Source organism: Suillus clintonianus (genome assembly GCF_016758775.1).
Source record: "Suillus clintonianus strain FC179 chromosome Unknown DEU56scaffold_198, whole genome shotgun sequence".
Lineage (NCBI taxonomy): Eukaryota > Fungi > Basidiomycota > Agaricomycetes > Boletales > Suillaceae > Suillus > Suillus clintonianus.
Window position 1 is genome coordinate 1 of NW_024539422.1, and position 26,306 is coordinate 26,306.

The 26,306-nt window shown below is 46.5% G+C and overlaps 6 protein-coding genes across 6 annotated transcripts; 2 read left to right on the forward strand and 4 right to left on the reverse strand.

Annotated features, from left to right (window-relative positions):
* Positions 1-3,652: 3,652 nt before the first annotated feature.
* Positions 3,653-4,843, reverse strand: DEU56DRAFT_749697 (uncharacterized protein; the record flags this gene model as incomplete). The annotated part of the gene is made up of 2 exons (XM_041349458.1): positions 3,653-4,434; positions 4,492-4,843. The coding sequence occupies 2 exons, from the start codon at positions 4,841-4,843 to the stop codon at positions 3,653-3,655; spliced, it is 1,134 nt and encodes a 377-aa protein (XP_041200927.1).
* Positions 4,844-4,941: 98 nt separating this feature from the next.
* DEU56DRAFT_713443 (uncharacterized protein) lies at positions 4,942-5,118 on the reverse strand (the record flags this gene model as incomplete). The annotated part of the gene is made up of 1 exon (XM_041347546.1): positions 4,942-5,118. A coding segment is annotated over one exon (177 nt), but the record flags the coding sequence as incomplete, so codon positions are not given.
* A 6,903-nt stretch (positions 5,119-12,021) lies between these two features.
* On the reverse strand, positions 12,022-12,678 carry DEU56DRAFT_920086 (uncharacterized protein; the record flags this gene model as incomplete). The annotated part of the gene is made up of 1 exon (XM_041358386.1): positions 12,022-12,678. One exon carries the CDS (start codon positions 12,676-12,678, stop codon positions 12,022-12,024), a length of 657 nt encoding a protein of 218 aa, XP_041200929.1.
* A 242-nt stretch (positions 12,679-12,920) lies between these two features.
* On the reverse strand, positions 12,921-16,422 carry DEU56DRAFT_920087 (uncharacterized protein; the record flags this gene model as incomplete). The annotated part of the gene is made up of 12 exons (XM_041358387.1): positions 12,921-12,943; positions 12,995-13,429; positions 13,487-13,642; positions 13,696-13,811; positions 13,865-13,993; positions 14,049-14,383; positions 14,441-14,553; positions 15,006-15,283; positions 15,334-15,467; positions 15,516-15,929; positions 16,000-16,203; positions 16,270-16,422. The coding sequence occupies 12 exons, from the start codon at positions 16,420-16,422 to the stop codon at positions 12,921-12,923; spliced, it is 2,490 nt and encodes an 829-aa protein (XP_041200930.1).
* A 2,460-nt stretch (positions 16,423-18,882) lies between these two features.
* Positions 18,883-20,398, forward strand: DEU56DRAFT_762241 (uncharacterized protein; the record flags this gene model as incomplete). The annotated part of the gene is made up of 5 exons (XM_041350657.1): positions 18,883-19,019; positions 19,308-19,464; positions 19,514-19,693; positions 19,757-20,137; positions 20,207-20,398. The coding sequence occupies 5 exons, from the start codon at positions 18,883-18,885 to the stop codon at positions 20,396-20,398; spliced, it is 1,047 nt and encodes a 348-aa protein (XP_041200931.1).
* A 102-nt stretch (positions 20,399-20,500) lies between these two features.
* Positions 20,501-24,419, forward strand: DEU56DRAFT_762242 (uncharacterized protein; the record flags this gene model as incomplete). The annotated part of the gene is made up of 12 exons (XM_041350658.1): positions 20,501-20,761; positions 20,790-20,822; positions 20,876-21,538; positions 21,597-21,769; positions 22,101-22,263; positions 22,439-22,463; positions 22,604-22,693; positions 22,760-22,912; positions 22,962-23,144; positions 23,213-23,324; positions 23,374-24,116; positions 24,169-24,419. 12 exons carry the CDS (start codon positions 20,501-20,503, stop codon positions 24,417-24,419), a joined length of 2,850 nt encoding a protein of 949 aa, XP_041200932.1.
* Between the last annotated feature and the right edge of the window lie 1,887 nt (positions 24,420-26,306).

Here is a 26,306-nt window from a genome sequence, read left to right on the forward strand (position 1 = left end):
ATTTTCCGGTCTTTTGTCTGAGTTGTTCTTCGCATATTGATTCAATGTTGCAGGCATTTGAGGTACACTCATACTGGTAAAACTGCAGAGCAAGCTGCAGCTCTCGAACTCCTCGACATTGATGGGATGGATGACGACTCGGAGTAGTCGCTGGCTCGTTCTCAATAGATATCTCATTGTTGATAGTTTCATATGACGGTATTATGGTTGCGAACATATACTACCTATTAGATACCCTTCTTTAATCAAAAGACTATTTTTTCGTGTAACATTCAGTGTGATTGTATGATCTGAGCCAGCAAACTCAGATATATCTACCCAAATGTAAAGACAATAGCACAGAAATTGTTCACAATACCTTCTGATTATCGAGGATTATCAATGGATTATCAAGGGGTAACATAATCCATCTAATTTTCTAAAACAGCTAATTATCGGGAATTTCACCAATTATCAGGAATTACCAGAATTACCAGCAATTAGTTGGAATTAGGGCGGGAGGGTTTTCCTGATGCACGTTTTTCAGATTCCCATCCGGAGGCGGTATTCTCTTGCCCGACGGGTCTTTGTCCCAACTCCTTTACTTGTACGACCTCGATGGTATCCTTACGAAATCTGGACCTCTTGGCGTGCCGTGGCACCCCAAGAAGCGCCAAGACTTCGCTTTCTTGTTCACCTACTTGGGACTGTTATGGGACTTGATTCACCGCTCGGTTGCCCTACCCGACGCGAAACGCCAGAAATACTTGGCGAAGATCGCAGCTATTCTGTCGGCCCTCTCGGCTGCACGCCCTATGTCATACAAGGACGCCATGAGTATTAATGGTACCCTGTCCCATGTCACTTTCGTCATACCTCGCAGCAGGTCCTACTTGTCGAACCTCGCGCACTTTATCTCACAATTCCCGTCACGCTTCGCGTCGAGACGCCCACCCCCTTCGGTCGTCAACGACTTGAAGTGGTGGTTCAACATCTTATCCACTCCTCCTCCTCCACGACCATTGAAAGCGAGGGGAACGCCGCAGGACATCGACCTTTGGGTTGATGCCTCGACGAACGGGTAATCGTCCATTCGGACAACCAGGGAGCCATTGGCGCTTTTCAGCGCGGGAGAAGTAGAAATTTTCACGTTAACCTTAGCATTAGACGCGTCGAAACGATCACGATCGCCTCCAACGTACTTCACATCCTCGATTACACAGAATCAGCCAACAACAGGGTGGATCTGATCTCACGCGGCGAGATCGACCCGCGCCTGGGCAAACTTCCCAGCTTACAGCTCCCTTCCGAGCTCACACCATTCTTGTTGCCTCATGTCGGTTAACCACACCTCCCCTGCGTTGGCAAGTGTCGACGCTACGACGTCATTGGCCCGTTTGCGGGATGCTCTCAAACAGCAACCGCATTTCGGGGCGCCGCCCAATGTCACTCGTAAAACACCTAGGCCCCGGAAGCCTAGGCCAGTAAATTCAATTGTTCACTCAATCTTTCGCCCTCATGTCCTCGCTCGGGATCGCATTATTTTTTGGACGTCACCACACACAGACTCTTTTCGTAGCGCAGCTATCAATGAACTTCCTATTGGCGCAGTTATCCAACTCTTTAACGGTCTCCTCGCTTCTGTAGAACCCAAAACGCGCGAGAATCATGGCGCTGGTTTACTTCGTTTTCATCAATTTTGCGACGCGAACAACATCTCAGAACAGAGTCGCATGCCAGCTTCAGAACTTCTTATTTCTTCTTTCATCGCTTCCTGGATAGGAAAAGTCGCAGTTACAACAGCAGACAATTGGTTAGCCGGTTCGTTATGGCTTGTTCTTTGAACGACGAGCACAATCTACCAGACACGCTCTACCAGGACTACGTTTTTGGCATGATTTCCACGGAGCGCAATGGAATGGACAACACCTTCTAAGGCGGACAAAAACTGCTCTTTCAAAACACGTCCCCGAGTCTTCAACAATGATAACCGCGAAGGAAATCCAAAAGATGAGTAAAACATCTTCAGCAACTTTGTTTGCAGCGAGAGCTGACATAGGTTGTGCGGATGTTTCTTTCGTCAACGTTCATCATCAATTCGTCGTGACCGGTTCATCTTATAGTACTGTACCACCGGTGACTCTGTTTTACAGATAATTGATGTTCCGTTTAATGCCCGACTTGCAGTAAGTTGCTATTTTCTTTCCTCAATGAGCTGGCGAGGTGCTCGCTATTTATATGTAGTACATGGGACCTGAGAGCGCCCGCTACCAGCAGCCACACCCGTAGTGTAATCAAAATCATGCATCATTCTTCAACTGGACGACTCAAACCACGGATTCGCGTCTGCATACCGCATTGCACCTGTTCGTTGGTGATCGACGCTTTGACTTAGCACATATAGGGACTTGCAAGCACTCCGTCAATTCATGGGTCCCGAAGCTCAGCGTACGTTTATGTGATCTACCAATTGAATCATCTAGGTTCATCTCCACAGGGCCCGAGTATCATTCATATGTCATCGTGATCTGGTACGTCTTCACTCAGCTGATGAGCTATCTTGGTGAGGTTCTTGAGAGCTATATGCGGCACCTCACCAGCCAGTGTTACGTCATCGTTCCCCAACCCTTACGTTCGATGTTCTCCAGGCGCGCGGTACTGATGCACTTTAATCAACAAGGAGCAACACGATTTTTGCAAAAAACCTTACAAGCAAGGTTAGTATTGCATATCCTTGCTTGCCGGGGGTTCGCGGGCGCTCATCGCTCGAAGTCTGATTGAGACCGATGATTCGGAGCCGCCTGGCCTCTTCAATAGCACCCAACAATCAACATCAGTGCGACTCCCAACAGAGCCACTTCTTGTCTCATTTTGTAGCACTGATGTCAAACGGCAATCATGCCAACTCCACTCTCAAGCTTCTGTTCTTGAGGCGCCCGAAGCTCTTCTTCCTCACTTAGTAGCCCTCTCTTGGGGTAGCTGGGGGCTGAAGAGTGGAGCGGGCGCCAGCTGCGTTCAATGTTGATACTAGTAACAGGCTGCCAATCGGTTGAAGAAAATTGCAGGGTCGAGGCTTGAAGGTATGTCCGCTCCAGCTTCGTCTAGCTCTATAAAGTCGGTGACGCGATCTAAGATGTTGGGCTGGTCCGAGCGTTAGCTCGGGTTGGGACGCAAGCAAGGTGGAGCCGCTGGGAGGGCGGGAACCTGCTTACGAATTCGATCGCGCACAAACTCTTAAGCAATGTTGGCTACTAAAGCTAAGGGATGGCCTTAGCCAGATTAAACATGAGTTATTCTATGCTGACAATGAACTATAAACTCTGCGATAACACTTGAGGGAGGGATGGGTGGGTGCAACGAAACGATGATATAACGAGTGAATGTGATGTATACCGAATTCGATGTCGGTAGTAGGTCGAAAAAACGAATGAGAGGAAAACGGCAGCAGCGCTCGGCTGGAAGTGTGGTGCCGGGAATCTCCGGCAAGCTATGATTCCCAGCACCTTACAATCCAGCTTTGTCTAGCTCTATAAAGTCGGTGACGCGATCTAAGATGTTGGGCTGGTCCGAGCGTTAGCTCGGGTTGGGACGCAAGCAAGGTGGAGCCGCTCACCCAGCACGCTGGAACGCCCGCGGCTCTAGCTGCTCAGCCCAACAACGAGTGGAGGCGACCCTATCGAGACGATGCGTTGGCGAGGTGCTGCGACGATATTTGCTCGAACGCACGAATGTAGGTCTCGTAAGCGAGAGATTTCCAACGCCCCGCTATTCGCACTATTTCGGGGTCGACTTTTTTTGCTAAGTAGAATGAAGCACCTCCAATGCGAAACGAATGGCCAAATGAAGTCCCCCAACCCCATTCTATTAAGATTGAATTTATTCGCTCCATGGCTCGGGCCTTCACCATGGGGCGAATATCGCCTTTGGAATCACGCCATGAAAACAGGGGGTCCACACCCAGTGCTGGCACCACATTGGCGAGGTTGCGAAGGGCAGCAAGAGGACACAAGTCCCCTTGCTCGTTGAGAAATACTGACTGAGTTTCCCCAGCTCGAGCTGTTTTTGCAGAGGGGAGGTCCAGACGTGCGTACGGGCTTCCTCGCAAGTCCGTGCTGAAGAAGGCATCTGCTCTCGAAAGGTGTTTCGAAGGAGAGAAGGCTGCACGTGAGGTTACTGACACTTCACCAAAACGCATCATGCCGAAGAAAGCACATGATGCCATTGCCCACACACAGGCGTCGAACGGGTCTGAAAGGGTGAGGGTAGCTTTGAGTGCTGTTAGCATTGGTAGTGTGATGGGTGGTCGGAGGGGTTTACGACGGCTGCTCTGCAGGTTCTCGAGGCCTCGCAAAGACCAGTTGATGCGGCTGTGGTGTGCATCCGAAAGCGGGGGTTGCCAGCCTTGGGCTATGTGCCAAGCACGCACTGCTGACAGATACTTTTGTGCCACGCTAACTGATATTGGCTCGAATGGGGTGTTGCTGGATATAGATAAAATGGAGTCGCCAGGACTAGGGTCCGTGACAGCCCACAACGCGAAGGAGTGAAGAAGTTCGAATGAGGCCGGGAGCCGGTCTGATTCAGAAATCGAGAATATGTCGCAAAATAGATGAAATTTTCGAAGACCGGCCCCATAGGAACCTGTGTCCCTGAGGGACGCTCGATTAGCCATGCTGGCAATATGGGATATTACTGGGTTGGTTATCGTTGACGCTGGAGGATAGTTCACTCCTCGCCAGAGGAAAATTCGCTCGGATGCCTTACAAGGTGGGCGGAGGGAGGACGGTTCAAGCTCCAGTGTCGCGGATGGACCCAGGGGTATATTAGAAAGGTGGTTACTTGGAGGGGATATCTGCAGTGTCATGATGACCACGGGATTAGTTTGCCAGCGAGGTGGGGTGGCAATGGAATAGAGACTGGGCTCGAAGCTCCAGGAAATCCGGCCTTGAAGGCTGGAATATCTCCGCGAGACGGAGCGTCTGCAATGTTGCCACGGGAGGGGACATAAATGGCCTGCAGACGCACACAACACTCTGCCTGCATACGGTAGAGGTGCTTCAGGACAGCATTTGTCTCTGAACTGCGCGAACGTCCTTTGTTGGTTACGGTCACCACACCCATATTGTCCGAGCGTACGACGTAGCACCGATTTGATGGGGTAGCTGCGGAAATTATGCCTTGGACAACGATTAGGAGAGTCATACCAGAGAGGTGCGGAAAATGTAAATACCCAAATGAAGGGCAACTCGAAACCCTAGCTCGATGGCCACAGCCTCTGCCCAACCGATATTGAAGGCACGCGAAGGCCCGACTTTGAAACCTGGTGCCCAGCGCCAAATAGCCCAGTGGCCCTGAACGACAACACCAATCCCAAACGATGTGCTTGCGTCGCCCCACCATCCGACGTCTAGTGGGGAGGGTGCAGCTAATGGGATGCGGTTCGGAAGGTGCGACAGTAGGAGCTGAATCCAGGGGAGATCTGCAGCTACAGCTGCTGATGGTCGAAGGTGTGCTCGGGCTGAGCGGTAACCCGCTGCGAACACTGCTACAGAACGAAGAAAAGGCCGGACTAGGGGGAAAATGCACGCGACATGCACTAATTTGCTGTGCAGGCCAGCGGCCTCCTTCGCCGTGAATGATGCACCGGCCAGCTGCCAGCTGGCAATTAACTGTTGTATCTTGTGGAGTTTCTCGACTGGAAGCGAAACCATCTTGCCCTCGAGATCCCAGTCGAAACCAATGTATCTTTGAATTGCCGTGAAACGACGCAGTTTCTCGAGGCTCCATGGCACGCCACAAACACTTGTCACAGCCATGAACTCGGCCTCGGACCACGATTGATGGGGTAGCCTGATGACAAGAAAATCGTCTACCCACTTGCGGATCAATTCGAAACCTGCCTTGCCATAGATTGCAACGAGCATGTCTGCGACCGATCCAAAGACGCCTGCGCTGGACGTGAGGCCAAACATGAGGGCACGGTCGACATATACAATGCCTTTCCAATATACGCAAAGGGAATTTTGCTGTGCGGGTGAAACAGGTATAATGCGGTATGCAGATGAAACATCGAAAGTTGCAGCAACGCAGCCGGGGGGTAGGGATAGAATGAGAGCAGCTGTCTCGTCGAAGGTGCCCCAGACTGTTGGAAAGTCGTCTGCATCGATTCCAGCGTTGACGGAATAAATATCAGAGAGATTGCGAGGATAGGAAAGGTCTTGCACGATGCGAAATTTGTTTGAGCCCGGTTTTGGGACCAGACCCAGCGGAGATGAATGAAAAGGGCCAATTAAAAGCTCTAGGTCTGAAGGACAGAAGCCGATAGAGTATCTGCCAGCTTCTTGTTCGGAGAGAATGTACGAGTCGATTATTGAGGGATTGAGTAAGGAAGAGGTATGGTTTTCGAAATAAATAAGTTTCAGAAGGTGGTTCGGCTATGCCGACATTAAAACCATTGCGGATACCGTTTACTATGTGCTGCCAGTCATTGAATATACCATATTTACGAAGGAGTTCCTCGACTCACGTAGCGTCGAGGGGAGTAACCACAATGCGAGGATCAAGCACGGGCTTTACAGCCACCGGCTCCGTGGGAGGAGTCTCCGCACACGCTGCAAGAGTGAACATTCTTGCATCCACTACCGAAGGTGCAGTTTGAGCTGCTCGCCCAATTGAAACAGAAATGCTTTCCGTTACCTGCTGCGAGAGCGTGTTTGCTCCGCGCGCCAGTGGCAAGGGAGGCAACCGGTTTTCCTGCAACTGTGGTGTCGGCAGTGCAGTCTGCGGGCAAGTGACCAGGTGCCCCACACCGAAAGCAATGGCTCAAATTGACTGTGTGGGATTTCTTGCGGGGAGACGTCACAAAGTCACTCGGAGCTGAACGTTTGTTTGAGGGTGCGGATTGTACAGCGGGCAGTAAGGCAGAAGCAACTTTATTGTTGGCTAGGGTAAGAGCTGCTATATCAAGGCCCGCCAAGTTGTGCTCGTGATTCGCATGCGCTAACTCGCGTTGCTGCACATCATAATGCATTGCGACAGACCACCCGTACGTTCGCCCGATATCGAGGACAACTAAATGGTGGGACACTAGGGCTGATTCCCTGTCCGCTCCCCAATAATGCAAAGTTCTTTCCTCGGCTGCTTTCGATGCAGCAATCCAATCCACCGTAGATATTGATATTTCGTTCGATCGGTCGAGACCCTTGGCAGTGAGTCCATCCTGAGTGAAAACAAAGGACGACTCCTCCCCACGAAGGTATGCTTTTGAGCGCGCAGCGTGGGTGAGGGCCGTGTAAGGCACATAACGATAAGACTTGAATGCCTCCTCCACCTTGGGAGGAATGGCTGAAATACGGCAAGTCAGAAAAAACGAATTATATGTGCGAGAGACGGTAAACGGATAGACGGTGGCACCCGAGTAACGGAACGGTGCGGAAACACGGTGCCATAAGCACCCACCATAGTGGGTGCCATGATTAACAGGTTCGGTAGGGAACGGGGCACGGTGACGGTGGTCGATATCGCGCGAAAAGGTATCGTAGACTCACGCAAACTTAGGGCGCTCACTTTGTGCCCGGGGCGAAGCTCAGGCAGAGTCACCTTCTTGGATTCTTCTTTCATGCTAGCCAGGTTCGCACGAACTCGCTCAACCTCCGCGGGATCAGCTATTAAGTCTTGACGAGGGATTGTGGCTCTGGCCGGTAGTTGGTTGCCTTGAGTAACACCTCATTCAAGCTCAGCGATCCTTGCCCTTAGTGCAGCAATTTCGTCTGCAGGGGCAGCAGCTGGGGGTTGCTGGTTCTGCGGTGCCGCTGGCGGTTGCCCTTGCACAGCTTGCTGCTGCGCAGGATGATGAATAGCCTGCTGTTGTTGCGATTGTTGCTGAGGTACTTGTGGCTGAGGTTGCTGAACCGAGCTCTGGTGACCTCGAGTGCTGTTGTTGGTAGAAGGCCCTGCAGCTGAAGAGCTTGCTGCTGCGGGGGGATGCGATCTCGCAGCTGGTGGACCCGCTGGCTGGCTTGCTCCCGAAGAAGCAGCGTTCTGGGTGGCGGGAGGAGTAGGAGGCATATTTGACGAACCGCCTAGGACGAGACCGAGATGTTCATGCATAGTTTTAGAGGTAATGAAACAACGAAATGATGATATAACGAGTGAATGTGATGTATACCGAATTCGATGTCGGTAGTAGGTCGAAAAAACGAATGAGAGGAAAACGGCAGCAGCGCTCGGCTGGAAGTGTGGTGCCGGGAATCTCCGGCAAGCTATGATTCCCGGCACCTTACAACACTATCTTCGCTTCCTGTTCGGGTCCACCGATCCTTGCCCTCGATCAGTGTTTTTTCAAGTTCCTGATACGCTGCTACTTATTACAGGTTTTGTGTATCTTTCGAATACAACTCGTTCACGTATGATTTGATTTTGCATCATGTCTTTCGAGCTTGCATTTATGTGCACACTAACGCCGACGGACTTGCGTGGACGAGATATCTCACTGGCGTGATGGCTTCGACAGATGGCTGTTAAGGAGAATCATCTACCGCGGTGGTTAATGTCCTTCTGATGTTACACCCGAGATCAAGGACAGAGGTGAAGATTGCGTACATCATTGCCTCAATGTCAGTGCTTAACATGCAAGTGTCACACGTTTGTTCTACAGTATGTAGACTGCCCTAGATAGCAGACTTTTTTTTGGTGGGAGGTCTAGCCACGAGAATTGAGATTCATTGCTGGTATGATGGCCCTTCATGTAGATCAGATCACTGATCTAATCCGCACGAGGGACGTTCAAATTCATTTCTATACTATGGCGCTGCGCAGGAGAACTCGGCAACCGGTATGTTCCGTTCCATCCCCATCAATTACCATCAACTAGACCCTGTCATTCTTTACGGAATTAATACTTTGTTCCAACTTTGACGTATGCTCACTCCAGCGATGAGCTAGGGTGGAAATGGACACATGGTTGGTCATAGATGCTTGCGTACGAAGGATTGGGACTCACCGTTATTGAAAGATATGGACTATCATATACATATATCCGCTGCTGCCATTGGTCAGCATTATGACCAGTCCGCCGTTTGTTTATTTGCCATGATGATATTGACGGAGAGACCGACGGGGCGATTCATGGGACTAGATGTTTGTCGCGCTGACATTTCTATCTGACTATCGACTGACGTGTTAGACATTGCCCGAGCATCAAGGGAACGGTGGGTTGCGAGATAGGGTAGAACTTAGTGACATTTGTCTCTGGGCCAGAATGGGAATCGTAGGGATACTAGGGCAGGGAGGTTGGCAGCTAGGCTAGGACGGAAGGGAGTGGGTGAATCTGGTGTCGAGACCTGTCGAGTTACTTTATTGGCCTGAAATATGTATAGGACGGAAGGGAGTGGGTGAATCTGGTGTCGAGACCTGTCGAGTCACTTTATTGGCCTGAAATACGTAGTAGGCTGCATAACGAACTTACTGTTGCCAAGCTTCTCGAATTTAATCCACATCAGAGTACTAGCTAGGCCAGCCTATAGCGGAGACCCATTCAATTGCTCAACCTCAACCACGCTGACTGCCTACAATATCAATATCTAGTAACATGCTCTCTGCTCCTCGACATTCAGCGTTTGGTACTCCTTGCTTTTCCAGTACGGACAGACCCTTCAGTCATTTCCAACGTAGAACCCTGGCTCCGGACATGCAAAAAGGCTGTAGAATCCATGCCAGCCAGTCACCGGCCGGTGGACATAGGATCACTGCTGGCCAGTCTGTCTAGGAATTCCAGTAATAGCATTGATAAGCATATTGCAATTCACTGTATGACATGCAGAACCTGTGATGGCCACATTGTATAGTATATTAGTACAGGATGAGCTTATTGTGTAGTATTGGATCAGGCCAGCCTAACATTTACAGAGGGTGATATTAGGGTGGCCATTCAGTCAATATCCTACTTGCATATGTAATATGTTGATTTGCTAATCTATATATCTACCTATGACTATAGATAATGCTCGGCCTGTATGTCCTGAGGTGACATAGAAGGGTAATGGCCAGGGCTCAAGGTCTGGTCATATATGCTGCCTACCAATATATGCCACTACAAATAACTTAGGGTGTCTACATAGCCTACCAATCAGACTGGCCATTCTTTGTACTATGAATTAACTGATCTGGCCAGCTTGTCTATAGGCCATGTGGAGCAATAAAGGCCAGTGTTTGGTGTATCAAAAAATTATTGGGCCATGGCTATGTGGCCTAAGAGCCTGGCTGGCCATTCTGTGTAGAGAATTATTAGCCGTGGCCGACATGTTTATGGCCCATGTAGGAGGATGGTGGCCAGGATGTTATAAATCTAAAGGTGGCATGGCCAGCATGGGCTTTACATAGGCTACAGACCAGACAGGCCATTCAGTGTACTATATAATAGACTTACCTGGCCAGTTTGCCCATGCCACCTTTAGATCTATAACCCCCTGGCCACCATCCCTCTATGTGGGCCATAGACAAGTCGGCCATGGCTAATAATTTTCTACACTAATGAAGGTAGTCTATGATATGGTACATTGTATGGCCAGTCTTGTCTGTAGGCTATGTAAAACCCATGCTGGCCATGCCACCTTTAGATTTATAACATCCCGGCCACCATCCTTCTATGTGGGCCATAGACAAGTCGGCCATGGCTAATAATTTTCCACACTAATCAAGGTAGTCTATTATATGGTACATTGTATGGCCAGTCTTGTCTGTAGGCTATGTAAAACCCATGCTGGCCATGCCACCTTTAGATTTATAACATCCCGGCCACCATCCTCCTACATGGGCCATAAACATGTCGGCCATGGCTAATAATTTTCTACACTAATCAAGGTAGTCTATTATATGGTACATTGTATGGCCAGTCTTGTCTGTAGGCTATGTAAAACCCATGCTGGCCATGCCACCTTTAGATTTATAACATCCCGGCCACCATCCTTCTATGTGGGCCATAGACAAGTCGGCCATGGCTCATAATTTTCTACACCAAATAAGGTAGTCTACTATGGTACATTGTATGGCCAGTCTTGTTTGTAGGCTGTGTAAACACCATGCTGGCCATGCCACCTTTAAATTTATCGCATCCTGGCCGCCACTCTCCTACATGGGCCATAGACAAGTTGGCCATGGCTCATAATTTTCTACACTAAATAAGGTAGTCTATTCTATGGTACATTGTATGGCCAGCATCAATGTTACATGAACAGACTTCAGTGACAAGTTGGCCAGGTCTAATAATTTTCTACACTCAATAAGGTAGTCTTTTCTATGGTACATTGTATGGCCAGTCTTGTCTGTAGGCTATGTAAAGCCCATGCTGGCCATGCCACCTTTAGATTTATAACATCCCGGCCACCATCCTCCTACGTGGGCCATAGACAAGTTGGCCATGGCTAATAATTTTCTACACTCAATAAGGTAGTCTACTATGGTACATTGTATGGCCAGTCTTGTTTGTAGGCTGTGTAAACACCATGCTGGCCATGCCACCTTTAAATTTATCGCATCCTGGCCGCCACTCTCCTACATGGGCCATAGACAAGTTGGCCATGGCTCATAATTTTCTACACCAAATAAGGTAGTCTTTTCTATGGTACATTGTATGGCCAGTCTTGTCTGTAGGCTAGGTAAAGCCCATGCTGGCCATGCCACATTTAAATTTATCACACATTGGCCGCCAGCCTTCTAGCTGGTGCAAAGTCATGTTGGCCAGGTCTAAGAATTTTCTACACTCAATAAGGTAGTCTTTTCTATGGTACATTGTATGGCCAGTCTTGTCTGTAGGCTAGGTAAAACCCATGCTGGCCATGCCACCTTTAAATTTATCACACATTGGCTGCCAGCCTTCTATGTGGGCAATAGGCAAGTCGGCCATGGCTAATACATAGCCAAGGTGCTGGCCAGGCCACCTATCATGTTGCCATTCCTGTCTTAAGACAAAGTATGATACCTAAGAGGATAAAGACCAGTGTATTATGAATTTAACAGCTCTGAAGACAATACACAAATATTTGACTACAGAATATTCTTCCTAGAGGGTTGCCTAGATCTGGTAGACCGACGAACTGGTTCATCTTCAATCCTGGCCTTCTTAATCTTCACTGAGGAAGTCTGGTTTCTCACCCTTTTCTTCCCTTTGGATTTGCCTGCCTCCTGTTCCTGCTCGTCGTCCTTCTCCACCTCCTGCATCTCCAGATCTGGATCTCCTGTCACCTCCTCCTGCTCATCTTCCTCTTCCTCTTCCTCTTCCTCTTCCTCTTCCTCTTCCTCTTCCTCTTCCTCTTCCTCTTCCTCTTCCTCTTCCTCTTCCTCTTCCTCTTCCTCTTCCTCTTCCTCTTCCTCTTCCTCTTCCTCTTCCTCTTCCTCTTCCTCTTCCTCTTCCTCTTCCTCTTCCTCTTCCTCTTCCTCTTCCTCTTCCTCTTCCTCTTCCTCTTCCTCTTCCTCTTCCTCGTCCTCTTCCTCTTCCTCGTCCTCGTCCTCTTCCTCATCCTCGTCCTCGTCCTCATCCTCACCATCAACTCCCCCCATCTCCTCCTGGTCATTGACATCAAAAGGAGCATTGGGTTCAAAGTCAGTGGATTTAGCCTTCATCGCCAACTCAATGAGGCCTACAACAATGGTTGCAGTGTCCTTGATTGCGCTGTCCACCTTGATCATACATTGGAGGTCCATGATTGAACCAGCCAAGTAGAGGGGGGGTACCAGGTAGGGCCTCGTCTTCTTCATACTCAATGACTCGTTTGCAGTCTCTCAAAATCAAACCCAGGCCCAAGACCACTAGGGCAGCTGAGTTCGAAGACCGAATTGAGGCCTTTGTCAATAGCTCCAAGCTGGCCATCACCATGTCCTGTGAGCCGTGCAGATACTCAGGAAGGTAAGACTCTCCATAACTCCAATCAACCCATGGAGGTAACTCAAGCTCCTCTTGTGGTTTCCGCTAGTGAATGAGTTATGATCAATACATTCCCAAGATTAATGATACACTTACAATTTTTTTTCGTCATCTTAGCAAGATCCTTGACTGCATCTACGAGCTCCAGGTAAGAGCTATCAGTGCTGAGAGCATCTAAAAATTCAAAACGACAGTGAAGTGGAACCTCAGCTGGCGATGCTACAGCCCAGTCCTGTTCTTCTTCAGGTGTAACTTCAAGATCAGGTTTCACCTTCCCAGAACTCGCTTTGTCCCTTTTACTGCCGTTGAGTCTCATATCAGATGGTCTTGCCTTGATAAAAGAGACAAGCCTCTTGTTTGCCCGGCTCCGACTCTCCCAATACTTCCAGATGACACTGATATCCTTCGCTCTCATGTGAGAGGGGTCACAGATGAGAAGATCATCTGGAACAGAACTAGCCGCCAAATACTGTGATGGACAAGGAGTGATGGTACGCCAGGGCACAGGCTTACTACTGCCAGTGAAAACTTCTACAGAAGCAAACCCAATCAGCAAGCATATAGTAAATTCATGACGAAGACACCTACTGTATGCAGCATGAAAAATCATTCTTACGAGTTCTTGTTGATCCTTAAGCCGGATACCATCACAAGCAGGAAGTTGCGCATAGCCTTCATCGTCGAAAATGAGTTCAGGTAGTCCATGTTCCTCCTCTTCCTTGTCGTCTGTATCAGCTGTTGGGTCTATTGATTTATAGTCAATTAATGTGTATAAAATGAAGTGATAGTGACCATACAAAATTCGCCCTTCGCCCACTCTGCAAAGAACTCGAACCCATTTGAAGTCCACTCTTTGATACCGTCTGAGCTTACTGAGAAACTTTTTTTGACATTCTGAGGCTGAGATTCGTGTCTAGAGGATTATAGTTTAGTGGTTTTAAGATATATAAATGACCTAATACTCACAAGGTGATGTTCAAGGTCTGATTTGCTGGTTTCTTGTGACTGACAAGCATGACGGTGTGGCAACCCATAGTCCGACGAAGTTGTTCAGAAAAATCTTCAAGGACTTTCTTGAGATTATTCTTACGATACCTGCCAGCTGATGTCAGACCTGAAACCCTACCAAAATAAATTTCACTGAGCTCACATAACCTGGCTTTCTTCCGGTGCCCCCTCTGTGTTCCACTTCTCTCGTGCATAATTGACTTCTTTCTTCTGTGTCAATGACATTTGGTTGAACCATTCTCGCGCATGACGAGTACGAAACTTGATGGGATCCTTCACACCTTTTCTCGCCTGCTCTGCCTTGTTGAAGTCATCCATTTCTTGCCTAAACAATCTCTGAGCCACGTCCCAGTCGGTCAGCCTTTTCTTATAGAAAGCAGCTTCCTTTGGACGGGCACTAATCTCCCTTGCCTTTGCAGCTCCTTCCTCATCAGATTCTTCTTCGTCAAATTTTCGTCCATAGTATTTTTTGATTGCCTGCAAGTAGTGTATTAATAGACCTGTCAAATATCCTAAAATCAGTAAAAATGCAACTATGGCCTTTCGAATTTTCTTGATCACGCGAGACCGCTCCGACTTTGAATCTTTGGCAGCCAAGAACTTGGATTTATAACCAACAAGGATAGCTCTGAAGCTACTGGTCCAGTCTGAAGACATAGTTATATGACTGGAAGGTATTGTTTAAAAAAGTAATGCTGTGGATTAACAGTACTAGGATGTCTGAATGGTAAGAGTGCGGCTGGCCGGTGATCTCAGTCAAAAGATTCTGATCAACAAACATGTCGCGTGGATCATGTGATCGTGTTTAAGTCATGTGATCATGATTGATTCATGTTTCAAACTTCATGATTTGAGAGCACATCAAAATAGATTCAGTACTGTAGACATATGACAAGAGACATGTAGATATAAGACATGAAGGGCAAGGCCTACAGGGCAAGTTGGATCCAAGAGGACTGAGCTGATTTACCATGTGGAAGAACTCTTGTCAAATTCTCCGGTTGATGAAACTCGAAGGACTGGGTGCAAGTCTGATTCTTACATTCAAAAAAATAAACCTTGTTATGGTTTACCGAAGTCCATGAGTCAACCCACCCACACTTGGGGCATTGAACAGGAAGGTACTGCCCCCAAGGGCGGAACACAGTATGGGTCCATGCGAACTTGATGACGTTCAATGAGTCGGAATTCTTCACCAACAATAAAATGTCGGAGTGCCGACCCAAGTTGAGAGAGTGAGTCAGCATAAGAGGGAATGCGTGGCTGATAGAGAATCGCTCGATGATGACACGCTCGATGAATGCGAGAAGGAGATGTGTGGCGAAGCTTGGCTGGAAACGTACTGCATTGAAGGCTACAGTAGCGGAAAGTTGATTTCTAGTATAATCACATTAAGTCAGACACAAGACGGATCAAGAATAGCTTACCCGAGTACTGAGGTCTTCAAGTTTGCAAAGCTCTCGGAGTTGTTGACAATAGCGCCGCAACAAAACAGCCATAGGTACGATTCGTCGGCAACGTTGATGAGGTCCTTGAACGGCCCAAGCATGATGTCCAGAAACTGTTTCAGACTGTCAGTACATGTGCGAAAATAAAAGAATAAACTCACAGTATTGACTGGAGTAGCAATATAACTTTTCTTCTTGCCCTCGTAGCCTACATAAGGGTCGCCCAAGGTATTGTCGGTATGGTCGGAGACCCCAAAGATAATGCGTTTCCAACCGCCAGGGAAAGCCAAGAGTTCGAGGACGAGTTTGTCGACCATAGAATGAAACTTGACGATCTTCGAATCTGAGCCGACGTCAAAGGTGACCTCACGAAAACTGATTCCGCCATTAGGAAAGTAAGGCATGAGAAAATCGTGCGCGAGTTTGAAAGGCCCGCCCGTCGTGTCGTTGTCGATGAGGTTGAGATGGACGAAAAGCACAGTTTCGGCCGAAACCTGTGCTTGGTGGGACAACTCAAGCGCCCCGCGGATCTGAAGGAAGGTGTCAAAAACGGGCTTCCCGTCACGGTAAAATCCCTGTAGTCGATATATACATGATTGAATCAATATAACAAGAAAAAAAGAAGAAAAAAAGGTTAGGACTCACAAAGTAAGCATTCTGGGGGCGGCGGCCATGTTGTTGCGCTTGGACATGGCAGGAAATGCAGAAGAATTTGACGCCAACTCCAGAAATAATGTCCTGGTGACGAGGCATGATCTGGAGGCAGTGGGAGCACATAGTGCGTGGACACGAGTCACACATGTACAGATAGTGCTCATCCACTGATCCGTCGCGACAAACAAGACAGAACTGTAGGTAGATGTAGTTAGTTGTAGTTAGTTGAAATGCTGAAGTAAAAGAAAGTTAATTACGCACATTATTATGATCTGTTCTCTCCTCCTCCTCAATCTCCATAGTCCCCACTTCTACCCTTGCAACTGTTGAAACGGCACAAGGTACGTTGAGGGTGACACGAGGTGCTGCGCCACCAGTCGACTTCTTGCAGGTTTGTTTGGTCCGTGGGGGCATGGCGCAGTCGTGGATGCTAGGATCGATATGGCTGCTGCTGCTGGGTATACGCGAAAGCAGAGAATCACAGAAACAATAGAAGTAAGAACAATGGTATAGCACTAATAGAGACTACAAGCGGTAGACGTGCTGGACTTGCAAGTTCACAAATTTGCGACACAAACACATCCAAACAACAAACAACACCAAATAGACACGTGGTTCAAAGTTCAAAGTTCAAACGCGCTGTTGACTTTACTCTTTCCATACACCTTCACGCTACACACCTTTCCTTTTCTCATTAATCTATCATGATACATGCTAATTCTATGGTACCCTTTGGGTTCTTGCAGGGCTGCAGCCTGCAAGGATCCAAAGGATCTACCATAATGTCAACTTTCATACGCAGTAAGTTTTTTCTTCATTGTGTACTGTTTGCTAATGTTTATCTCTACAGCCACTTAGCGTCTCCCACTCAACGGTAAGTCTTTCACTTGGTTCACCACGCGCTAATTTCGCTCTTTAGTTCTAGTGTTTGCTATAGTGCGTCCTTCATTCTGGTAAGTCTTTCATTGCGTTCACTATGCGCTAATTCCTCTCTTTAGTTCTAGGTGTTTTCTTCTCTTTAGTTCTCTGGTGCGTCCTTCACTTGGTTCACTGTGCGCTAATGTTTCTCTCTCTCCAGTGTCTTGTTTCATGTCTCTCCCGCGGTTAGATTCAGTGCCAGGATTTTTTCTCAAGTCCGTGTTTCTTTCTGTTCACTGCCTGCTAATCTCTCATTCTCTCTAGTATCTTTTGATGTCTCTCTGGTAAGTCTTTTATTCAAATTACCGCATGCTGATGTTATCTCCCTTTAGTGTCTCTTCTCTTTTTAGTGTCTCTCTCTGTTTCCCGCTGTTGAGTCTGGGGGCTTCTATGTGCGGTGCATACCACTTGTGAGTGGTTCCCGCTGTTGAATCTGGGGGTTTATATCTGCGGTGCATACCACTTGTGAGTGGTTCCTGCTCTTGAATCTGGGGGCTTCTATTGTTGAGATCAAGGCAGGAAAAGATGAGGGTTCAAACATTCAAAGCTGACAATGATAATTTGCACACTTGACTTGATCACTCAAGGATTTTTCTTGACATGGAATCTAAGCTCGGGACTATATCTGATGGTTGTTCACAATTTTGTGCGGTCATAATCAAATGGTAAAATGGTTTCGTCCTTGTGCTATTATTTCCTTGATCCCATTGTAATCAACCAGGAGTTGGATGTGGTGAAGGACAGGACACTCGACACGATCACTCTAGGATTTCTCTTGACATCAGATCTTAATTTGACCATCCAGAGTGCACTTGTCCCAAAAGCATCGGTCCTCAACTCTGATATTAATCATGCTGCTCAAACAACGACGAAAATGATTCTGAGGAAGTCAAGGATCTCAAGGTGAGTTGCCTCGTTTGTTCTAATGAACAACTGAGGCGCCAATGATGAAGACGTTCTTCTTGGCATTCATACTGTCCATCTCCGTCAATATTTGGTTAAGTACGTGGTCCCCTGCACCTCCTGCATCACCAGATGGGCCACCATGTGCCTTTTCACTGTAAAGAATCCCGGGGAGGCGGGGTTGTAGTCCCTGATGACAATGAGAGGTTCCTCCACATCGTGGACTACCCATTTAGTGAAGATGCGTGTTTCGCCAGTCATGCAGTCCTTCCGTCATATAACAATCGTGCAGTATGCGCCCGACGGTTCTAATTCATAGCCGATGACATCGACATAACCTGGCGTGGCCTACGGTCATCATGTATTTCTACAGAGACTAGTTCAGGTCAGATTTCAATGAAGACCGATCAAGTAGGATGCAATCGATTGAAGGGGACTTGCAATTGTCAGTGATACTCAGGCCCCTTGAAGTTCCTTTTGCCTTATATCTCTGAAAATATCTACCCTTGAAGGCACTCTATCATTTCGGTCTTTGCATATTATTCAGTCTCTCCTTACTTTACTCAAGAAGCTTGGTGATTGAACTCATGGTGTTACAACTCATTTGAGTCTAAATGAAATTCGGGTCAACTCCGAGTTGGATCAAATTCATCAAACCTAATTCAGATCAAATGTTAATATGAATTTTTTGAGCCGAGGAACCAGGTTCAACCAATTCGCCGTCCACTGTAGTACAAGTTGCTCCTTTTCCCTTATATCTCTAAAATAAATATACCCTTGAAGGCACTCTATCATTGCAGTCTTTGCATATTATTCAGTCTCTCCTTACCTTACTCAAGAAGCCACTCGTGGGTTAATGACTGTCTAAATGAAATTCGGGTCAACTTCATCAAACCTAATTCGGATCAAATTTTAATTTGAAATTTTTGAGCCGATGAAATTCGGGTCAACTTCATCAAACCTAATTCGGATCAAATTTTAATTTGAAATTTTTGAGCCGAGGAACCAGGTTGAACCAATTCACCGTCCACTGTAGTCCAAGTTAATTGTGTCATGGACTCATTAGGGCCTGAGTCAAGAAACCTTCATGCCTTGCTGAGTTCAGAGATCAAGCAAATAATGAAGGAAGCTTCTGCAGTGCCTGTCTTCAAAGGCGGTGTCCTCCAATATCATCTACTGCAAAAGGCGCGGTATGTGTACTTATCAGTCTATTATGATGGCAGTAGCTAATAGACAAAGTATGAGGATTCGGTTGCAACTGAATGCTTGTTTGTCAGCAGAGCCAGCAGGTCATGGTTGTGATCTAGTGACAGAATATGAAATACATTGTGCATCCCTAACTATTGCACATGCAATGACTAATCCTCGTAAGCCCTTGTTTGTAAAACCCTACTAAATGAAGAAGTTGACATCCATGAGATAGACTATGTCCCGTGGGATGTTGATCGTTACCTTGACATGGTGAAATCCTCCCATAGCCAGCCAAGTGGCGTCCCATCAACGCAGAAGGAAAAACTAAGAAAATATTTTCCAATGACAGTACTAGGGAGAATTTCAGAACCAGCTATGATTGTTGATAATCATGGCAAGATATTGGTCTGGTACCTCCCCAATATTTTATCTGGTAGCCGAGTGGTGAGCTTCTTAATTTCAAATTTTCCTTGGTGATGTCTAATTAATTAAGGATTTGATGAACACTGCTACCATGGATCTTCGAGGTTATCTACTGAAATCCATACCAGTTGGTAAATCAGACAAGAAACCCTCTTGGCGTTCAGAAGGCTTTCGTGTGCCAGAGGGAGGGGGGACATTTGGAGCAGGACGGCTCACTGTCTCACCTGCTTATTTCATGCAAAGACGGGAGGTAACTTAATATTATTTCGGGGGTTTGATGGACATCAAATGACTCACATGATCGGTAATTTAGAGGCTTCAAGATCCCTTAGTAACATCGGCGTCCTATTCCTCCAACTCAGTTCAACAATGGCTAAAGGTCATCTCTGGCACAGAATTGTTCTTTAATGCCATAACAGCTTTCATTGCTCCTGAACTGTTTGAGGCAGGCTTAGCTGCAGCCTCGAAGGTATCGAGTGCCACTTTGCAGTCTAAAAAAACTGCACCAACATCTCAATGGCCCTCTGTTTTTTCGGGATTAGAGCTTATTGTTAACCGGGTTACTTTGGGTCACCGTGATGCTGGTGGGGCATCGTCTCATTATGACCTCCTAGCCAGTTTTGGCATTGGGCACAACACAACATTTCGAATCGAAGATCTAGAAGCAGAACTCGATTATTTCCCTGGAACATTAGTAAGTATTTTGGGCAAGGTACGAACCTTATTATTTCTTCATTGAACTATTTCTTAAATATGTGGGAAGGTTTTGGAGCACTCTGTCGGTCCCTGGCAAATTGGAGAAAGATTTGTCCTTGCACATTTTATGAAGGATAAGGTTCATGATCGAGTAGGGGTGTCTAAGCCAGCATTTCCAGTTCAGATGGACTTTTTACAACTATTGGGAAGTCATGATACAGATCATAGACCTAGGAAACGTGTCAGGAGGGAGATATAGGGAGATCAGGGCGGATCAAATTGGGATTTCGGGTTTTTTAACTCTGCTAGCGCTAGTTGACAAAGTTTTACATTCTCTGGCTGGAGTGCAAGTTATACTATCATGTCTGGGAAGAAAAAATCCCGTCTCAAGTCCAGTACTTTCTCCTTCAAAGACCGAGGTCAATTATCCCATGGGAAGGACTTGGATGTTCAGTATGTGACCCACAAAAAGATTATGAAGAAAAATAGGAAATCAACATGGGTGGAATCTTGTGCTGATCCTCGATATGATACTGGGCCGTCACCTACCTCTAGCCCACACAAAAGAGTTAAGCACCATCATGAAGGACCAGATAGCATTCCAGGAGATGTTGAGAGAGAGGTTTATGGAGATTTCATGTTATACACAGATACAGAAAATCCAAGACGACAAACTAAGGCAGGTTCATCTAGTCAAATAAAACAAATCACTGTGACTGAATCTGTTTAATTCAAGACTCAGAATGACTTCATTCACGAATATCTCAATTACCGTGATTTATTCCTGGATGTTATCCTGGAGTCAGAAGATTTGGCCAACGAAGGGCTCTGCGAATGTTGTCAGAGTCAGGAAGGTTTATTCCGGTGCTTGACTTGCAGTGGTGACCATGCATGGTGCCATGCATGTATTCTCGAAGCCCATAAATCATTACCGTTTCATAAGATGCAAGAATGGAACGGAAAATGCTTCGGTGACACATCCCTCATGCAGATGGGTTATATATGGCATTTGGGTCATGGGGGTCGTCCATGTCCATCCTCTCAAGGCTCTTGGGAATGGGAGGATTTGGATGTGCATATAGACAACCAGGTCGAGGGCACTGGATCTCATATTGCCAGTGAAACAAGTCCACCAACCACTTCCTTAACCATCGTTCACTCCACTGGAGTATTTACACACAACATACTCTGGTGTCATTGCCCTGGATCTCTGCAACAATCCTTGCAGTTGCTCAAAGCAGGATTATTTCCAGCCAGTATATCCCGGCCTCGAACTGCCTTCACCTTTGATGCTCTCGACAATTTTCTCATTGATGCCCTTGAATGCAAGACATCTGCATCAAGCTTCTTCCAAAAGCTTCGACGCCTAACTAATAATGCTTTCCCAGATACTGTGCCAGTAAGACATACTTATCTATCTTACATGGATTTTCATTGATACATCTTGTTTGATTCAGGATCGGTATCGTGAACTGATGAGGGTGTCTCGTCAATGGAGAGATTTGATGAATCGAAAACGTTTTGGATTTGGACATAGTTCCTTGATCAAGCCTGGGCCTGGTAACCTGGCTTTATTTTGTGCTGCCTGTCCACAGCCTGGAATTAATATGCCACTTCATTGGCGGCATAAGTATCCAAGGCAAGTGACTTATCTATTTCACGGTTGGTTATTGTATTTGTCTTCATCCTGGCCAGCACCACTCCTATGTGTGGCATATATGTTCTGGCCAGTCATGCTTTATTGGTTTGACTGGCTGGCCAGCATGACTTCTATGTGTGGCAAATTTCGTCCGGCCGGTCATGTTTGATCAGACTGACAGGCTGGCCAGCACCACTCCTACGTGTGGCAAATCCCATCTGGCCGGTCATGCTTGATCAGATTGACAGGCTGGCCGGCTTACTCCTACAGCCTGCCCATCTACTATTCTTAATCAAAATCATACTGACTCCTATTTAAATAGCTGGTTGATCATGCAGAGATATGTTGTGGATGGCAACTTCACCGCTCAACATATGAATATGAGACAACCTCATCTTGATGTCTCCCTCTCTGATGGTCTAGGGTATATGGTGACAGAGGCTGGGTACCAGGCTCATTTGTCATCGGCTATGGAGAGTAAGGATGTATGTTATTTTGGTTTTGCCGCATCTGTCTTTCTGACTAGGTATATATCAAAGAGATCCTCTTGCAGTAATCACCGTGCAGTCAATGCTGCCAACACAAATAGAAGCAATCTTCGAGCAACTGGTGTAGCTGCCACTGCTTGTGCACGTCATGGATGTTTTGTTCCTCATGCAGTGGTGGACTTCCAGAAGGGTGAACGGTATGTTTTGATTATAAGATTCAAGACTTTCAACAAGCTCATATGGGACGGTAGCCACATGAATGTCGACTACTCAATATGCAATGCTATCAATCATCATTCTCATGGCATTGATACCTCCCTTATCATCTATGATGTAGGCTGTCAGTGGTGCATTCATTTTGCAGAACGTGTAGCCAACTGCACAGGATTATCCCTACCTGAACATAGTCGAGTTTTGGCAGCTGTTGGTAAATTCCATCTCAGCGCCCATAAACTTCCATGTTTTGCAAGATTTAGTCTCAATTTTCTTCAAGGGGCAGGTCAAGTAGATGGAGAAATTCTAGAAACTCTCTGGGCATCTTTCAATAAGATATCACCAACTGCTCGTTCAATGAGTCAATACCACCGGCAGGAAATTTTGGATGATCACATGCGGGACTCCAATTGGAAGAAACTAGTTGGACTTGGTAAATATTTTGTTTCTAATTACAGAAGTGATTAATCATGTTAGAACAGTCAAGACTCTCTTGAAAAAGCATAAACGAGCCATCAAGGGAATTAGCGATACAAAGCCTCCTTTTGATGAGCTAACACGCTCATTGGACGATGAAAAAATTGCCATATGGGAAAATGATGAAATGAAGGCTATGGAGGAACGAGGCGAATATCTTGACATTTATCAGCTCAAGATTGATCAAGGTAATTCATCACTACTACTGTCCAGTGCAAATAATGGCTAACCAATATTTTTCATTGTAATTCTGAAGCCCCTACAATGGCTGAGATTCGACTAAGATTAACTGAAGCAGAGAATGCCGAAACAGGAAGATTAGGAACAGTATCTTGGATCATCCAAGGCATCAATCTTGAGGATGCCCAGTACGTCATAAGTGATTCAATCATGAAAGCATGACCACATTCATTTTAGGGATGGGTTACGATCAGAGTTTCGTCGACTCCCATCTGATGCCACTGCTACCCAGAAGGCTACTCTTGAAGAGAAACGACAGAAAATATCAGCTCGTATAACTGCATTCCATGAAACTGCTGATGCTATGACAGAGGGAATAGAGCTGGAAGCAGGTACAGTGCACAAAGATGATGCTAGGTTTTGCTGGGCAGAAGATGAAGAGCATGACTGGGAGGCTCATGTTGCTGACCTTGAAGATGATTCCGAATTGGTGGATGATGAAATTTCAGCAGAAGATATGGGTCTCTGGATGCCATCATCAGTGCTTCATGATCAAGTCACTTCGGCTCATTTATTAGCCCTTCAAGCAGAGGAATTGGAGCTGAGACGGGGTCAAGCCAATGATTGCCTTGAAAAAATTCGGTTGGCTCTTGGTGATAAGGCTGTCATCTACCGTCAACACTTTCGAAGCGCTGATTCTGTGTGGACTGGGACAAGATCCAAACAAGAAGCTCAACGTTGTCGTATCAAAATCGACAAGTATGTCCGAAGTTATCAAAGGGCAAGATCAGCTATGGAGAGACTTGGCATGGATCGAGAATCTCTAGAAACTGTTTATCAAGAAATACTAGCTGAACAGCTTAGTATTGACAAGGAGGTGACAGAAGAGAATCGATTCGGCCAGGGGTCAGACAAACTTGCATGGTTTTGGAGGGTTAACAACGGAAAGCAGGATCAAACAGACACTTGGATGGATGAATGTGAGTCATATTTTATCCATGTACTTGAATGCAGCTAAATGAATATATTTAGTCTACAGAGTGAACTGGTTGAAGGCAAAGGCAAGATGGAACAGGTGGGAGGAGGAGTTAAGTCTGGTTCAACACGAAATGGGGTGGACAGTCAGTTGGTTCAAATACCAAGAGGAAAAATGGCAACTACGATGGCACCAAGCTACCAAACCTGGTCATCAACCATATGCCCATAAACAGGTGCTGGTGTGGAAAGCCTTCACAGCAGAAGCTGAGGAAAAATTCAAGGACAAGCTGCTAATCATGATTTGATACTTTTTTTTCCAACATAAAGCATACTAGTATTGATGCTGCCTAGTATATACTTCATCAATGTTACTGTTGTCCATCGGCTACATCATAATGTTAGTGTGGCCGGCTTAGAGATGTGGCACATAATATTTGGGCTGGCCATTACATGTGTGCACAATATTACTTGGCCGACTTACACCTGTAGCATCTAGTATTGAGACTGGCCAGTAGGTGTGTGCATAACATTACCTGGCCATTGTATGCCTGTGGCATGTAGTATTGGGGCTGGCCAGTGTGACCTGGAATAATGTTACTATGGCCAGCTAGAGTATATGGCACATAGCAATGCAGCTGGCCAGTATGCACTTCACTTTGTGGCAAGTAGTATTGTGGCTGGCCAGTGTAGACTTGAAAAATATTACCCTTGTCTGGCCATCTGGACCCCGCACCATGTAGTATTTAGGCTGACCAGTACATACATAGTACCTACTTAGATTAAATTACTCTTGCTAGCTGAAGTCTGTTCATGTAACATTGATGCTGGCCATACAATGTACCATAGAATAGACTACCTTATTTAGTGTAGAAAATTATGAGCCATGGCCAACTTGTCTATGGCCCATGTAGGAGAGTGGCGGCCAGGATGCGATAAATTTAAAGGTGGCATGGCCAGCATGGGTTTTACATAGCCTACAGACAAGACTGGCCATACAATGTACCATATAATAGACTACCTTGATTAGTGTAGAAAATTATTAGCCATGGCCGACATGTTTATGGCCCATGTAGGAGGATGGTGGCCGGGATGTTATAAATCTAAAGGTGGCATGGCCAGCATGGGTTTTACATAGCCTACAGACAAGACTGGCCATACAATGTACCATATAATAGACTACCTTGATTAGTGTGGAAAATTATTAGCCATGGCCGACTTGTCTATGGCCCACATAGAAGGATGGTGGCCGGGATGTTATAAATCTAAAGGTGGCATGGCCAGCATGGGTTTTACATAGCCTACAGACAAGACTGGCCATACAATGTACCATATCATAGACTACCTTCATTAGTGTAGAAAATTATTAGCCATGGCCGACTTGTCTATGGCCCACATAGAGGGATGGTGGCCAGGGGGTTATAGATCTAAAGGTGGCATGGGCAAACTGGCCAGGTAAGTCTATTATATAGTACACTGAATGGCCTGTCTGGTCTGTAGCCTATGTAAAGCCCATGCTGGCCATGCCACCTTTAGATTTATAACATCCTGGCCACCATCCTCCTACATGGGCCATAAACATGTCGGCCACGGCTAATAATTCTCTACACAGAATGGCCAGCCAGGCTCTTAGGCCACATAGCCATGGCCCAATAATTTTTTGATACACCAAACACTGGCCTTTATTGCTCCACATGGCCTATAGACAAGCTGGCCAGATCAGTTAATTCATAGTACAAAGAATGGCCAGTCTGATTGGTAGGCTATGTAGACACCCTAAGTTATTTGTAGTGGCATATATTGGTAGGCAGCATATATGACCAGACCTTGAGCCCTGGCCATTACCCTTCTATGTCACCTCAGGACATACAGGCCGAGCATTATCTATAGTCATAGGTAGATATATAGATTAGCAAATCAACATATTACATATGCAAGTAGGATATTGACTGAATGGCCACCCTAATATCACCCTCTGTAAATGTTAGGCTGGCCTGATCCAATACTACACAATAAGCTCATCCTGTACTAATATACTATACAATGTGGCCATCACAGGTTCTGCATGTCATACAGTGAATTGCAATATGCTTATCAATGCTATTACTGGAATTCCTAGACAGACTGGCCAGCAGTGATCCTATGTCCACCGGCCGGTGACTGGCTGGCATGGATTCTACAGCCTTTTTGCATGT